The sequence below is a fragment of the Hyposmocoma kahamanoa genome, unplaced genomic scaffold (assembly GCF_003589595.1).
Source record: "Hyposmocoma kahamanoa isolate Upper Pololo Valley unplaced genomic scaffold, ASM358959v1 202, whole genome shotgun sequence".
NCBI lineage: Eukaryota > Metazoa > Arthropoda > Insecta > Lepidoptera > Cosmopterigidae > Hyposmocoma > Hyposmocoma kahamanoa.
The window spans coordinates 3,747,769-3,765,090 of record NW_020653726.1 but is presented as its reverse complement, the minus strand read 5'-3'; the positions used below and the strand labels follow the sequence as shown (position 1 = coordinate 3,765,090).

Here is a 17,322-nt window from a genome sequence, read left to right as displayed (position 1 = left end):
AAATTGTCTGTTTTGTTGTTCTGTTTTGTCTTCAGGCATGCTAAGCCTGCTGATCTAATTTAGATAGCCAATAGCGCGCGCTTATTTCAATTTTATAGCGCGCGTCGCGACTATTATGCGTAGATGGCTACGCCTGATAGTCGCGACGGGGCAGATAGAGCTAAATTTTACATAGTTACGTATGCGTCGTCAAAATGTTACAGTTATTTGTCATAAGTCTTAAATGCCGTCTGATATATTTTGTGAGATTGCCCAAAATTTATTTTTATTCTCTCAACAGATTTTCCTGTTAGTTCGTGGTCAACCGTTTCTACCGTTCAAACTCAACTCAAGTTCAGATTCAACCGTTATAAACTAAATTAAACTAACAATGTATCGCACTGTTAATATAATGGTGTATTAACGCAAAAAGTGTATTTTTACAGAAGCGATGGAAAACGATTTAAAAAAAAACAAATTATTGCTATAAATTATTCACTCCCAGTGAAACATTATTAAAATTTATGTATATATTATGTTAGAGTTTATTACTGATATTTAAACAATTTCCTACTTGCCATATATTTAAAAATAAAAAGGAAGAAATAATTTCATATTTTTGAATCAAGAACGAGCTCACAAAAAGTCTCTTTTCGAGTTAAGTCAATATCTTTTAATTGTGTCTCACAATATTCAAACGACGGTTGTATTCAATTGCAGAGATTCTAATTGCACGTTCAGCAATAACACAATCTTGACTTTCGCATATTATGAGTTAAAACTATTGTGATAGCAGTGCGATATCGTCAAATTGAAAATAGCCGAAGTTGATTAATATTTATAGAGAAAGTATGTCAGTGGTTGTGGACATATCACTTCGTCTTTTTGAAGTAATATTGCTTTTGTCCAATATCGATGTCTATACGAACTTTCAATAACTGATTTTGACCTGGTAATAAATATGGCAGTTACACGCACATTTATTTTGTCAGCAATATTTCCAAAAAAATCACCAAAACTGGGCTCGATTTTAAACATTTGACAAAAGGAAACATTCAAATCGTAACCTTTGAATATAAGGGAGTTTTTTTTTCTTTATTTTTTCGAAATTTATTAGACACGAATTTCATCGCGCTTATTCCTAAATAAAGTATTTAAGAAAAATTACAATTTCACTGGCAATATATTAATACTAATTAGATGCCTTAGCCTGTCCTGAAGGACTAAACATTTTTTTTGGTAGGTACTACCTACGTTTGAACATAACCTATTTGTAGGTAATAAAGTTGTCAGAAATCAACACGTTCCTTGCAACTTCGAAGGATTAGGGCAATTTTACCATTGTTTTACAAAATAAAATAGTATAAAAATAACAATAGTGTCTTTTGAAAACAATGTATAGAGATTATGATCTCAAATTCTATTTTTGCTTACAATGAAAATAAATCTCAGCCTAGCTCTACGATGTAGAGGTTAGGCATCTCAAACGTTTTAAATTATTCAAAAGACACATATATATAAAAAAAAGAACTAAAAAGAAATATGTGTTTGGACGGTTTATCTATTTATTTACATACACAATCGGCACTTACATAGATAATTTTACACTATGCAGTGTAACTCAGACAAAACTAGAGAAGTTTTTTTTATAATAGTCCCATGTGCCTGTAATTACTAATTTATGACTGCCACGCAGAAGTTCCTAGTTCCAGCCGGTAGAAATATTTGTATGGCCTACAGTTATTTATCTCGACAGTTTGGGGGTAATTTGTGGTGTAATGTAGACATATATGTGCCCATGGCACCCGCGTTTCCTTAGTGCGGAGCTATGATTTAAAAAAACAATCTCCAGCACCCTTACACTTCCAAATCGGAACGCAGTTATAATTCGCATTACTGCTTGGTGGCAGAAATAATAATATAATAACAGTAATAAGGGACGCACACACCCCGCACTAGTGCGGGGCTAGGAGTGTGTGCGTTAGTTTAGGAGTTTTCCTAGGGAAACTCTGTATAGCGGGTGCCATGGACACACACATAGACAACCACAAAATACACCCAACTCACGAGAGAAATAAATGTAAGCTGTACAAATATTTCTCCCCGCGCGGGAATCAAACCCGAGACCTCGGCCTGGCAGACCATCATGGTAAACATTCAGCCACGGAGGCAGCTACTGCTACTAAAACTTATATATATATATATATGTACACTTTTCTGGTCAAAAGAATTAAGTTATTTACTCATTACACATTGGCTTTATTTACTGCATTTACTATTCTGGTCTGATCTATTGAATTTAAAGTTCAAATTCTCCAGATCGTGAATTCTGGAACGTCCGTGAAAAGGGTATTAATTATAGAAAATAGATGTATGTGTGTAGGTATAGAGTTACGTCAGTTCCAGCTGTAGTCTTAGCTCATGGTTCAGAATGATGTATACTATCATAATTGAGTAGGTGGGTTAGGGTTGCTATTACTTTCACAGAGATTATATTGAGACAACTTCTTTTTCTAATTAGAATACCAACAAACAAATTCCACACATCGAGAGAATACTTTTATCTTATCGATTTCCTTTGATTTTGGTATGTAAAATTTGCTTTAAGAAGAATAATAGGTTACAATGAGATTTTTCGTTCGATTCCTTAAAACATCATCATTGTAAGGCTCTATGTAATGCCGCGTAAGTGACTGGAAGTGCATTTTTGTAACGATAGCATAATGAACCTTATGACAAATGTGTAACGTACAAACTAAACACGAGCTAAAAAACTGATCCCGCGTCTTCGGGAGAATTCTCGCATTGTATCGGGAATACCATAACTACAGTAATGTGTCTAGTTTGTATGTGACCCTCTTGAGTTCAGGTTCATTATGCTATTTATAACTTCGTTACAATAATGTACGTTCCGTAACAATTTAAATTGAGCTTTAGAAGAATAGCTGACAAAAATATGACATAACAAGCGTATGATGAAAAGCTCACATTACATATTACGCAAAGTACTAATATTCGGAACAATGATGTGGCAGCCCTAACTACCAGTTATCCCACTATGAAAACTGTTTATCTTGACTGCCGGCCAAGACGAGGGTATCTGGCGAGTGTACCCTGCTATGACATACTGCTGGACCTTGGCTTGATTTATATACGACATCTCATTACATATTACCTAATTATATCTTAAGACGCCGTGTTACAAGTTCATTTAGTCGTAATTAGAAATTGCATATACCTACATAGATATATGCACATAAGTAGGTATATATGTACACACGAGTACCTATATATTCAATGTACAGATACGAATGAATAGAAGTTTCTTGATATTGTGTGTTGTAGGTCACTGTATGTATATACTTGGTTCCTGGTGCAACGGGCTGGTATTGCAACTCGAGGACAAGGCGCCTATTATGTATATAAAAGGAATTTGGACAAAAGTTAATTAAATAGGACGTCTAATGAAAGATGAGGAAGAGCGCTGACAAGGACAACATACGAGCACGAAGTCCACCTCTAGGGTCAGTATAGTATAGTTCAGTTGTTCAGCATTCCTTTACCTGCCGATTCGTCCCTGTCCCTGTTCCTTTCTATACAGTCCACTTCTCTTCTTAAAAGCGTCACAACGAACGAACCACCTATCATCGCTATATATAGAATAAGAGCGTATGCGGCGCATACGGTGATATAGCTTGAGTACCGCGCTGGTACAGTCTTACAAAAGGAAAGACTACAAAAAAATAGCTGCATGCCCTACTTAAATAAAATATTTGTACACAGCGCGAGTAAAATTATACATAACATTTTGCAAAACTTTTGCACGAATGTCCAAACCGATGTTATGCAATAATGTCGCGTGGTGTACCGGTCGATGGGTCAATGCCGTTCTGTGATCTTAAGCTCGTAATTTATTCGAAAACAGTCAGTCATCCATCACACTGTCAATATTGTTTTAGGCGTTATACGTTTCGGATATTTTGCAAGAAAGTAAATGTATATGTACATGGTCTTTTTAAAAAACTGGTATAGAACTACGCTTACTGCATCAATTCTGTAGCAACGCTAGATTTTCACGATAAGACTGAATCGATACCTCCGATGAACACTACAACTTTATTTTTATTTTTTGTTATTTTTGTGAACAGTCATATTTATTTATTAATATTATGCTACACGAATTTTGTGAAAAAAAGGAACAAAAACAAAATAAAACAAAACAGGTCCAAAAATTAAGTTGGCGTAGTGTTCATTGGGGGTATCGAGATTACAATGATGCTTTGGGGAAGAAAGGCCGTAAAAGCCGAAATTCATCGACAATTAAAGGTAATAATGGTTTTATTATAAAAAACCGACCTCAAAAATTTGTGCAATTACATCTATTTGCCAAGTTTAATTGATTGAAATCGGTTAACGGAAAGTGGGTAAAATCCAATACACTGGATTCATCCCATAATTGGCTACCCTTAGAGGTAGAATATTTTCTTCAAATTTGAATGGTATTACTACAGAGATAATAACAAAAAAAGAATAATCGAAATCGGTTCACAACTGTCAGAGTAAAGGCGTAACATATACAAAAACAGCAGCAACAACAAGCAGCAACAGTCCAATTGAGAATCTTCTCCTTTTTTCAAGTCGGTTAAAAGTACTCAAACTTGCTTAAGCTGGTGGTAAACATAAGTACAAAAACTAACAATGTACGAACCAAAAAGTTTCCTACATTTTTATCTTTTACATGTCTTGTAGTTTTTTTATAACATCCAGTGACGGGACGAACAAGTCGTGCGCCTGATGGTAAGCTACACACCTGTCCATAACAGTTACAGTGCCACTCAGAGCTATAATTGCAAAGATCTGAGGGGTACTACCACTGCCCCCGTCACCCTGAGACATAAGTTGACAAGTCCCATACGCCTGTAATTTCATCAGCACCCTTGTCCTTCAAAACCCGAATACAGTAATGCTGACATTACTGCTTGGTGGCAGAAATAGGTAAGGTGACACTCCTGGACGAACTGTTTGACAAAGAGCTCTACTGCTAATAGTCTTTGTATCTTTATGTCTTTATATCGTTATTAATAATCGTATCGACAAGTACTATCAGGTATCACTTGTTACACTAGGATCAGTTAGAATATGGACTGAGTTTACATGGGAACAAGCACAAATAAATGCAATTTTAGACAGGGCGTGTAGTACCTTGACTTTGTTACTAAGGTAGTTACGATACGCGACGTTGCATGGAAATCTGTTGGGGCTATATCGGGGCATTACTGATGACGGCCACGTTGATCGGTCGCTTTCGTTACGGTCAACAATCTCTTTCATAACTTTCGCTCCAAATAACTATCATAGATGTCATCACATCAAAACATCGAGCATAAAACCAAAAATAGAGACGAATTAAGCGCCATCCATCCCTGGCATCTCAGGTAAATGGGCCTTATATCAGTTTTAAATATCAACTGTTTGCGTTGAAATCACAAATCAGAAAACTGAAATAATACAGCGTCAACAAATAACCTTTGCGTTAGTGTGTTTAACCGTATATTCTAGAAATATTCTGTATTTATTGTAATAAAGATAATAATATCTCTAACAATGGGGACTGTTCCATTCGGTGGTATGGAAAAAACAGCAAAACAACTAATTACTAAACAAACGGACTCACATTTCGTCGGTAATTAAATATTAAATATGTAATTTTGCAAATTTCGTCCATTATAGCAAAGCTAAAGTTAAACTGGTCGATTTGAAGTGAAACAATTGACGACACTCGTCAAATGTTTCGAATTCGGGCTGGCCAATCGGAGCGCACTTGTCACAGTAATGATTTGGTTGAATAGTTTTCAAACAAATTAAATGACATTTCGTCTCTATTTCTGGTTACATACTTGATGCATCATAACTACAAAACAAGTGACATTAAACTTACCACAAATTCCATTACCACATATGTAGGTACAATTTGGAAAGAAGAAGCACCAAATGTAATGGAACGACTGTAACAGTTATTTCATGTATTTGGTCTTGATTACAAGTCTTGTCTAACTAGTCTATTGGGAACTGGCATGTAGGACAGTCTGTGACCCCGTAACAGGTTCGCAAAAGTTGGAGATAATTTAATTATGAAATAATTATGAATATAAAGATCGAACACACGAAAATCCAAAAAAATTCCTTCGATCCGGCCGAATTCGAACGGGACCTCTACGTGGCATTTCAGCATCAAACAGCTCGAGTTCTTAGGGTTTCGCGATTGTTACACATAGGAAATGAACCTATTTTTCCGGATTTAAATCGCGAATATTTATTTTTTCAAATAAACAGACGTTTCGGGTCCTTGACAGGTCTCATGGTCACGGTTGACAAATATACGCGATTTAAATCAAGAAAAATAGTTTCATTTCCTATAGCAAACAGCTCTTCTTAGCACATTTGGTGGATAATCGGTTTTAATTAATGTAAGTATATGTGTTATTCATTTGTCCATTTTCTTGAATAACTGGTATCTTACAAAATTAGTTTACTTTCATTTTCAATGTTAGGACTTTTCATAATCATATTCATTCAGCCTACATCAACACACGAGGTACAGCCCTCCTATTTATCGCGCCAGACGGTCCTGCGTCATTCATATCCAGACATATTCACATTCACTACCGACTAGCTTTTTCGATCCTCTTGGCCATCATTCCGTGCCTGCTTTGGTCTATTGTTCGTCTTCTCGTCGAGCCAAATGTCTTGCTCAGGAATTTTAATTGGTTTTGTTTAAAACTTATTTAAAACTGGACTGTCGACAATCATCATACCATGGCATGAGCTTGTCATTAAAAACGTCTAGTCAAGACAAAAAAATTTCGGGTACGAATTGTTTAAAATATAATAGAAATAATCCGTGCATTTCATACTCATTGTTTTTCTATATTATGTTGCTTACACAATTAACATTTTCACAAGTGAGCTGCCGAAATCTCAAGATCAAAAGTTCAGGATTGCTCCAAATGAGTTACTTAACATGTGGACAAAGTAACTATTTACTAAATCTCTATTAAGTCAACCCATAGGCAAATACCACCGACATCGACAGATTAACGACTAAGTTTGTACTGCTTAGAGTGACTTGGGCGTTAGTTACAATATTGGTAAAATAGAACTTAGATCATTTAACCTTGATTAGCATACTTAGGGATAGCCCATCCCTATGTCATGCGATGTCCCCAGCAATAGGTAAGTTGTTTGTTACTTGAGCAATCCAAGTTAAAGTTTATTTACATTATTGGCAATTGCGTGGCTCCCCTCCTAGAGGCTTCGGCTTGGAGACCGGCAAGAGGGTCTCAGTATCAAAGCGGCAAGTCTTGCGCGCTCGGGGCGCACGGGCCAACCTCGAGCGGAAACTATCAACATCAAAACATGCAGTTCAAATTATTTATAGTGATGTGTGTGCTACACTTCTCCACCGCCGAGTATTATAAGACGAAGCGTAAGTATTTTTGGACATGTAACATTGGTGCTCTCGTTATTTGACCCAAAACTGAATATTGCTGATAAACAAGTCTGGTCAATGAAACGCGCTAGCCGATTCTTCCATTTCACAATTACTTGGTTATATAAAGTCGCTGTAAATACCATTATAGTCGTTTATACGGTCTATTAGCGTTTTAGAGTTCAATGACCGGTTAGAGCAATATATGTGTTGTTTAAAAAATATTATTAGTGACGAGTCTGAAAGGAGTTTATTTCCGGACTGAAACGCTTAAAGTCCCGCATAATTCGTGGGACTGTCTCGAATCTAAAGAGACGTGACCCAAATTTTATTTAAAATTTAAATGCAACTTTGTATTTTTGTGTAATTAAGAATGGTGAAAGTAACAAAATTGAACTTTATAAAAACAGTTAAAGAATACTGATCTTTATAATTTGTGATATTTAAACTCGTTACAAATTATATAATTATTATGACTTCTGAATCTTTACTCGTTATAAATTAGCAGCTATTGTCAAGGAATCGGTACATTTTTTAAATTTAGTGTTTGACAGTTGTTTTGTATAAATAGATGATAATCCTACACGCATACATTCTGTAAGTGAAATAACAGAAACCTGATTGGTTTAGGCAACATTTAGCTTGTATGAGTCAACAGCACTTGTATTTTTCGTAACTTTAAGAACATTACGAATTGTGAACTAGTTCAGTAGGTGTAAAAAAATTTAATGTCTCATTGTTTAAAAAGAGTGAACAGTTGAGAAGTGCGCATTTTTTCTTCGTGATACATTTTTACTTTTGAATACTGTAAGGCATTGTGTCAACTTATGAGACTCTTTTGCAAAATTAATGCACGCTCGTACGCGAATTCAATTGCATTGTAGTCGAACTAACTTTTACTATTTGATTCTCGTTTATTATTCCAGCAAGTTTCGTGAAAACATGCCTGAAAAGCGACCCTGATTTCGATGAGTGCTCAAGAGATGCTGTTCAGAAACTTTTCAACGCCCTAGGACCAGGTAACTTATACTCCATTTGTTTAGGTACTTAACTAAATGTAAACAATCTTTTATTGATACATATACTTTACAAATCGATAGGTATAAAAATGGGCATGCAATTTCATATGTAACTAAGTATCTATATTTTGTATTTCAAGGTAAGTAAAAATCATTTTATACATGTATGTTTCATTAAACAGACATCTCAAGATTGTTTACATTTAGTTAAGTACCTAAACAAATGGACTATGATACTTAAAATAAACAAGGCACACTTAGAAATAGCAAATCTAACACTAGGAAATTAATTCGAGTATACGAGTAGCACAATATTAATTGTAATCATTCTGTGACTGATAGTTGGGTTTGAATAATTTAGAATTACAAAAACCAAGACATGTTATTTTCCAAAAGTGTTATTAAGACTAGTCAATTACCCAGCTGAACTTAGGTTTGATGTTTACGCAATTCTAGTTAAAATTAGTTTTACTTTATATGGACATGTCAAGTTATTGGACCATGGTCAACAGGATCTTTTAGTAACGTGAACGGTTTGGCTTTTGGGATTAATTAGTATTTAAGCGGTGTACGAAATTGTAAGTTTTGCGAACATTTGCTTAGACTACAGGTGTTCTTGATATCTAACATGTTGGCATTTCGTTATACTACAGTAGGTCAGGATGGATTGACCGAACATGTATAAATAACACTTTCGAGTATTGTACTTGAAAAGAAAAACATTAAATTGAGCATGTTAAACAAATTAATCTTTAAACGACTCTTTTCTAAACGTTATTATATCTACTAGCATCATGCGGCGTGGATTCTATGCAAAACTTACATACTTATGCATACAAATATGTGGTTAACAACCAGTCAGCTGCGTAAGTAGCCGGCACGGTTGTTGGGCCGACTTCGTTGCACAACAACTATGCAACGCGTGGAAACTACTCTTTAGCTGCGCTGCACTCCTATTCAAACATTCCCTCATTCTCACATTTTTCGAATCTTTTTAATCATTCTTTTGAAAACAGAATGTTACGTGAAAATGGTGGACTATTTGGACAGATCGATTTTCAAATTTTGAATCTCAGTGGTATTAAATTATTAGAATCACCTATTATATAGATAGGCATGATAGTAGATTCACAAGTTGCTAGGCTAGTCTCATAGCCTCAATTACGAAACGTGTACATAACTTGCGGAAAGCGAAAGCGCTATTTCTTCACCATGCACATACATCGACCTGTTTGGTATCATGTATGATTCACAGATCTGGTTACAAAAATACTGTGTTCATTTGTACTGAATTTTATTTCGCGGCCAGTATTTTGAAATAAAAATTCTCAATGTTATTTAACTTCCAGGGCTCCCAGAGATCGCATTGCCACCACTAGACCCATTAAAGATTCCCAAAATAAGAATTCTCCAAGGCGAAGGTCCAGTCAACGTGAACGCTGCTCTCGATGACGTCATAGTAACCGGCTTCGGTCACACTGAAGTTCTGCTTAGCAAGTAAGTACGCTTTGTGTTTCTGACAACCTGGTAACTTGCCTGACTGTTTGACCGACAGAGGACCAAAACAAACTAACTGACACAGTTACGTAACGAATTGCTTACTCACTGTTTACTGTTTTGTCTCTATTTGATTGGTTCTCTGCTTAATTCCATTTAAAAAAAAACGACTATTTTTTGCTCCGGAATAGAATTAGCCACAAAATTATGAAGTAGTCTCATAAAGGAAAGTCTACGCAATGCAACTAATGTAAAGATACCAAATCCTTTACCATTTCAATTCTAGAGATTAGTCCGAATAATTCTTACATTTGGGATATATTCGTCCTTATATATTTCATTATTTTCAGAGTTGACGGCAAAACGTACGACTTCTACACAAAAGTAAGAGTGCCAAAAATGAGGATAGAGGGAACTTATGATTTAAGAGGCAAAATTTTACTTATTCCCTTGGTCGGTCGTGGAGTGTGCTGGTTTGAGCCAAGTACGTTGATCTTATAAATTAATGCTCATAATAAAATTTATTACTGAAATCTTGAATACTTAAAATGTTAAACTCTGGAATATTTTAACTCGACTCAAGGATATTACACATTCTGTGCAGAGTTACTTCAATCGGGTATTATATTGGGAGGGAAATTAACGATTTGATATTTTGAAATTAGTGTAACGTAGTTTTGTATACGTTGAGCTCAATTTACTTGAATAAGAAGCCAAGGAAATTGTAATGGTTCATGGTGTTCTTACAGCTAACATGACAATCGACATCGTGAGCGATGTTAAACTGTACGAAAAAGACGGATTTACATTTTTCAACGTAACCGCAGCACATGTTAAATATTCCATCGGTGGCTTGAAATTACGTATGAACAATTTGTTTGATGGAATCAAATCACTGGGTAAGTTTACAATTAACTAGCGCCATCTATTGAAACGCCTTGAAGTTACGCACTGCCATCTGTTGGCGAGTAGAGATACTATGATACTATAATAAACACCAAGTTATTAGTGTAATGAATGAAAGTGGTATAGGTGGCGTCGCACAGCTTCATCTGAGTTCTTTGTGTTTATGATGTCTTGGTACTAACGTGTTGCAAATTGCAACGTTGACGCTGTTGAGACGTCGAGCGCTGTTGTCATTGTTGCCAATTTTATTCATGAACGTTTTTTTTTCACCTCCCGCTTTGATGTGACGTTATTTGCGTCAGATAATAAAAAAAGTATCATTGATGACTATCTTGACTGTTTGTTAAATTATTTCTCTTTATATCTTGCTTGTTTAAATTATGTACGTTTTAAATTTTCTACTTTTAAGACAATTTCATTCAATTTTCTTGTTTTTTTTAAAACTTTTTGAGCTTTTTTTACGAATGCTTTTTACTAAACTGTTCTATCAACTCTTTTATTAATAATAATTTATTTTACAGAGGATAGCACGAACGCTTATTTAAACGAAAATTGGAGACCAGTAGCTGAATCTCTACGGCCAATACTCTCTAAAACTATCGAAGACATCTTATTGGGTTTCATGCAGCGACTGTTCCACAATTTACCAGGCGATTATCTGATAGGAGATGTAAAGAGCAACTCTGTTAGCAAAAGAAGCGATAAAAAAGCTTAGCTCTTCTTCATTATTGATGATAAAATGATTAAGTTTTCCAAGCACATTGAAATGTTCGCATTGTGCACGAAGAAATGAACGTGGAGTTCCTTTACGTACTTGAGTTGAAAGGTTTTTATGAGCTCCGTATTTGCAATAATACCTTGAATTCCTGAAATTCATGTCAGAAGGAGATCAAGAGGTATAACATATTAATTTAAATTTGAATTTAAGGTTTTTGTTTCATAATTTTTATTTTTATTCCGAGCTTTATCGACTGATGGTGAATGTACGGACAACGGCACATCAGACTACACAGATTTTTGTTCTAAAATCGCCTCCATTGCAACTTAACAAGATACGTCAATGTGTAGCTTGATGTGCTGGCGTGAGAAGTAAAATTTTGTCATTTCCATGTTAAATTATTTCTATGCCAGGTGATTGTTAAAACGATACCAAAATTTTGATCAAGTTACCGCTCATTTAAAATGTTAATTCAGTTAAATGATTTTTAAAATCTTAATTTACTAGTTAAGCGTAGCTTAGAATAATTAAAAATTTTTTTGAAACCTTACTGACGTAAATCTTATGAAATTATGTATTTTCTGTTATTCTATTTTGACTGATCTGTTTACTCTACCTACTTAGCTACATTTATGTAATATTATTTTGTATTTAAGGTTACAATTAAAGAGTGATTCTTTCTTTATTTGTTTTAAAAACAATTCATTTACGGGTAAGTTAGTTGAATGTATTGAGTACACTGTTTCTTAATTTACCCATCAGAGTCGTCCACAATTTTATTTACACTTATATTCTACGTAAAAATTTAACAATCCATTACATGTTTCTGTAGTTTTATAAAATGTCCGAGTAACGGGTTGATGAAATTCAGCCATGAACCTCAAAATAATTGAATTATTATCACAGTAATTTGCAATGTTAGCAAAAATCATGTAACAGTTACCTGCTTAATCGATAGATGCACAGGTTACTTCTTGAAACTGTGCCAAAATGTAAAATTTTACGACGTTGATTGTTTACGCGTCGTTATTTTCAGGTAGGTAAGTCGAGGCTAGATTACTCATCCACTTTGTTTTTGAGCGTTGAAACTGATGTGCAACATGCACATATTTTAATTTCTTTTAAATTGTTTAATGGCACTTAGGTACTCGTCACGTAGATGTTATGCTTATGTTTGATGAATGAGTAGTTACTACATTTTAAATGAAAATAATACTTAGCCTTATCCTATTATCAGAAATATTTTAGCGTTACAACATTCAGCACAGCTATTTAATATATAAGCTAATTTACAAACAAAAATTACGATCGAGATTTTTCACGTTTCTTTTTTCATTGTTCCACACAATTTAATTCCTATATTAGCTTTTGTTATTGCTTTAAAAAAATACCATTATTTCAAATCACGTTAGCAAAAAAAAAAAATACTGTAATGATATTTAGTGCCGTATCGCTCGTTTAATACATTCCTGTAGTATGAATTGGCTTGAAATATATTTTCAGAACTTTCAGCGTCATTTAATTCGGGATATGCTACACTCAATTTTCGCTACTAAGACAAAATAATTCTTACCTGCCAAATAGGACGTCCGGGCATTTTGCAGAATTAGTTTTTGCGGAGTAACAAATAACACAAACACTAGTTCACTGGAACTTCGAGCGGCGATCACTAGATGGCTCTCTCGCCAATGTTGAGAACAAAATAAGCTTCAGTGGGTCAAATATCGTGTTTTATACGCGGGAAAGCGCTATTGGAATAAATACCAGTGAAGACGGACGCAGGGCAGAGACGCGCGAACGATCGACCGAAATATCCCCTTACGTAGCTACTGATGTTTTCAGTATGGAAATAATGAGGCACCAACGAATCATAAAGTTCGTGAAAGGACAAAATTATTAAGGCACAAACAAGCCAGATGACTTTTTTCAGTAGCTGGAAACAGTGAAACGATTTGAAATAAAATTCTTTACACGATTCAATACCATATGAGAGTCAACTTTGTAACCTAATTTTATTATTCGACATTTTGTATGTAATTTTATAGGCATCAAACAGAATATTAATCAAAGGTTGTTTGAAATTGTTAGGATAAGATAAGTTATTTCTTTTTAAATTCTGGTAAGTACTGATTAAAATGAAATGCATATTTTAAATTAGTAATACATTAAAGCTTAGCTTACACAAAAGTACTCTTCATTCCAATCAGATTTTAATGCGAAGTTATTTATAAGAAAAGAACCAGTTTCTGAAAGCGGAACAAGGTCGCATGAATTTGAAATAAGCGTGTGTGTAAATTTTGTAAAGTGTTTAGCCAGCAGTCCATTTGTGATAAACGATAATATCTTAAACAATCCCTAGTAACACATCTTTAGTAAGTAGACTTGACTTCTTTTATTAGTGCGCTAAGGATTATAACTAAAGAACGTCAATTACAATAGCTTTATAATATATAAATAAGTCCCAAGCTAATCAAACGACAATAATTGTAGCTGTAATCTTGAACACGCATGGTGCGAATGCTATTAATATCCGAGGTGATTCGAGTGCATTCAAAAGTGCATCTTTTATAACCTCTCTTGAATTCTGTAATCCTTGTCCACCAAGTTCCTGTTGAAACGAGACGGGGCTCCTTTTTGTTTATTTTTCGATTATTGGACGATCGCATAGAGGCATGGACATGAAGCGTTTATAAATTCTTATAATCAGAAATAATAATTTCGACTTGATAAAGAAATATGTAAATCGTATTGACTCATTTGATTTGTTTTTGGAGACTGCCAAAAATACAAACAATTACAATCATAGAAAGCAATGACAGCATTTTCATAATCAACTTGAAGTATTATTCTGTTTAATTAAATAAACAAAATAGTAATTAATGGTAAGATACTAAAATTCTAATGCATTAAAATTGCAGATGTTGAAAGGACAAAAATAAGAATGATGTTATTAAGGAATAAAATTTTTATAGTCAAATCACTGAGTCGCTGTGTGACTTGAGGAATAAAGGACGTTAGTTATACGTACTATGACTATAAATTTTGAACGAAATAAACGATTTTTTAAAGTAAACAAAAAATCGTCAGAAATACTACTTATTTAATAACTGCGCAGACATACGAAATTTCATCGGACGAAGGTCGTATCGGTCGAGAATCGAACATTGAACCGTACGTAGAAGGGTGCGTGAAGGGGATAGGGCCCCTTTGGTGTCGCTCACAAAAGGAACGAACACCAAGGTGGCATGAATACAAGGAGCTGGCTGCATGCATGCACTTTGCACCGAGCGAATGACGTCACCCGATGCATTGTTCGTTTCTGCGTTTTTGAAGTTTATGTTATGATTGCTTGTTGCCAATCTGACTTGTTTGTTTAGTATAGAGTTGTGTACGCTATCACTTTGCTGTAGTAATTATTTATAAATCCAACATGATACACACAACAAATTTTAAATGAAAAATTGATTTCAAACTTATCGTCAGTCCTTGAAAGTTATGTTTGAGGGCATTACCTAATAAGATTCTATTACACATCTCATGGAAAAGAAATGGCAAGAACTAAGTAAAGTACTCGTATTAACGTTATGCTTATCTATTCTAAATTTAAATGAAAAAAATCGACATTAAAAGATCATAATTTACCACTGACAGCAATTTAAAATGAAAGAAACAAGCATTTCTTTTGAAACTATGTAAACAATTTGGATTATTCATGCATATTCTACACAATACATGTTTGACGTTTAATATCTGCCCACTTATTCTCTGTGACGTAGTATTCTGCAATTACACTATCATCCAGAATATTCTGTCGATTTGCTAAGCTAAAATATTTATATCATGAGCAGTTCAAGGTAGTTCTGAAGGGGACAGAAATAGCCCTGTGAGTAAATTTCTGTAAATAACACTGCTTGCTGTCGTTCGACGTTAGTACGTCTTTCGTCACTCCATCCTTCCCTTTACTACCTACCTACAATACAATATTGATTAGTCATTTTGTGTTTTTAAAAGAGAACTAGATTTTGTATGAATGACTAAAGATAAGAGATACGAAAAAAGAATTTGATTAAATAATTAAAAACAAGCAGCACAATGTTCGTGATAACGATACTAGTAATAAAAGAGGATTTAGGTTGTTTTGTGTGGTGGATTTATAAATGGATTTGCAAAATTCAGAACTACATTCTAAATAATTGTACAAGGCATCTATTAATACGTGTCGTCGTTATAGCGAAAATCAATTTAGAATATTCCTCAACTGCTTATTTAGGAATATAGAAAACAAACAAAAGTTTATTGTTTGTTTGTGCTCTGGTAATTTTCCAGGTTAGATTCAAAAGTATTCTAATTAAAATAGCAACAGCTAGTGAGATTTTATCTTGATAATTTCATAAATTATAACTTTCCCCAAGCGCTGGATTGTTATCAGAAAAATTGCTACGTGTATTTACGTGCACGGCCTACAATATAATATTAATAATAATATTCTTAACAAAGAGAGACAACAAATAGAACTTATCGATGAAATAACTCCCTTGAAAAACTTGACGTCAATAATATGAAATAAACCTCATTGATGAATTATTAGAAGCCACGACTACAAACACACTTTTCCTCATCTACGAAGTACCGTAGTTCTTGAACTGACCGCCAATTTTTATTGTGGCACGCGGCGAGTAGAGTGGGCGCTAGGTTGGAACGTTTGGAACGTGGGCGTCCGACGGTGGAGAATCTGGAGCAGGCAGTTACGATCGCCAAGTACTAGGGTAACATATAGTTGCAGAAGTTTTCTGAACATAAGGCAGCAATTCCGTGTGAGCGCCACCTAGTGAGTTACAGTGGAACGTTTTGGTTTGTTGGCTTTAAGATGTTTACGAATATAGTATTTCTACTTGGCGACAGGTGTCGCTAAAAGTATGCAAAAGTTTTATGTGAAAAACAAAATGAGTGTTTGCGATAGAAGAAGAAGAATTCAATATTATTATAGCAAACGTTTATGATCTTTTTTATATTTTCCATTTACTAAGAAAATGTAAATGTTTAATAAAATTTGATTGCAGAATAAAAGGGAAATTATTATCAGCAATAATATTCGTTGGAACAAATGACATGTATTAAATTTAAATACGAAATGCTTTATTTACATGTAAGACGATCGAAACGACTAGCATACATTGCAATTTACTAATTAAAAATACACAAAAAATGTAATTGTAAGCTTAAGATAAATTGCCATTGGTTTCACATTTATTGCACATGGACGAATAACTAATATCTGTTACACAGAGAATTATACATTATCTAGGGCTTAATTAATTCTTGCAAATTTTTAAATGAAGCTTATTGCTTGGAACACGTGTGAGTTTTATTATTTACATTCTTTATAATAAATTATCTTAGTTTCTAGTATTCCTAAAGTAAATATTGAATGGCTTGTGTTACACATATTTTATTATTATTATATTTACTTGGCTATAAGCAATCGGATTTCTATAACAAAACCTAAAGTACACTAATTAGGTACAGTTTCTATTGATTTCAATTCATACGACAAAACGCTATTTGTACAAGATGTCATGAAAATTAACCATGATTGGACGTTTAAAAGTTAATTTTTCAAGAACAATTTTTGCCCGCACCTACATTGTGTCGTGGCTTATTGTTACTACATTCTTCTTCCGTTCTCAGTCGGAAGTCCGCCCGAAGCATGCTAA

General features: G+C 34.3%; 2 protein-coding genes across 2 annotated transcripts in view; one reads left to right on the top strand and one right to left on the bottom strand.

Annotated features, from left to right (window-relative positions):
• LOC113226825 (muscle-specific protein 20-like) overlaps nucleotides 1–13,333 on the bottom strand; it is a 35,462-nt gene extending 22,129 nt beyond the window's left edge. The window contains exon 1 of the mRNA XM_026459597.1: nucleotides 13,182–13,333. Within this exon, the coding sequence (XP_026315382.1) occupies nucleotides 13,182–13,205 (24 nt within the window). The 5' untranslated portion in view covers nucleotides 13,206–13,333. The remainder of the gene's footprint in view (nucleotides 1–13,181) is intronic.
• On the top strand, nucleotides 7,313–12,303 carry LOC113226823 (protein takeout-like). Its single transcript, XM_026459593.1, has 6 exons — nucleotides 7,313–7,465; nucleotides 8,395–8,487; nucleotides 9,837–9,984; nucleotides 10,335–10,468; nucleotides 10,734–10,883; nucleotides 11,412–12,303. Exons 1-6 carry the CDS (start codon nucleotides 7,396–7,398, stop codon nucleotides 11,603–11,605), a joined length of 789 nt encoding a protein of 262 aa, XP_026315378.1. The 5' UTR covers nucleotides 7,313–7,395; the 3' UTR covers nucleotides 11,606–12,303.
• Nucleotides 13,334–17,322: the final 3,989 nt, after the last annotated feature.

Excerpts from the sequence above, each read along its gene's own strand:
- LOC113226823 (XM_026459593.1), top strand. The coding sequence starts at position 7,396 with ATGCAGTTCAAATTATTTATAGTGATGTGTGTGCTACACTTCTCCACC. Across the intron at positions 10,469-10,733 it reads AGTGTGCTGGTTTGAGCCAA|CTAACATGACAATCGACATC; the intron begins GTACGTTGATCT and ends GTGTTCTTACAG. Across the intron at positions 10,884-11,411 it reads TGATGGAATCAAATCACTGG|AGGATAGCACGAACGCTTAT; the intron begins GTAAGTTTACAA and ends TTTATTTTACAG.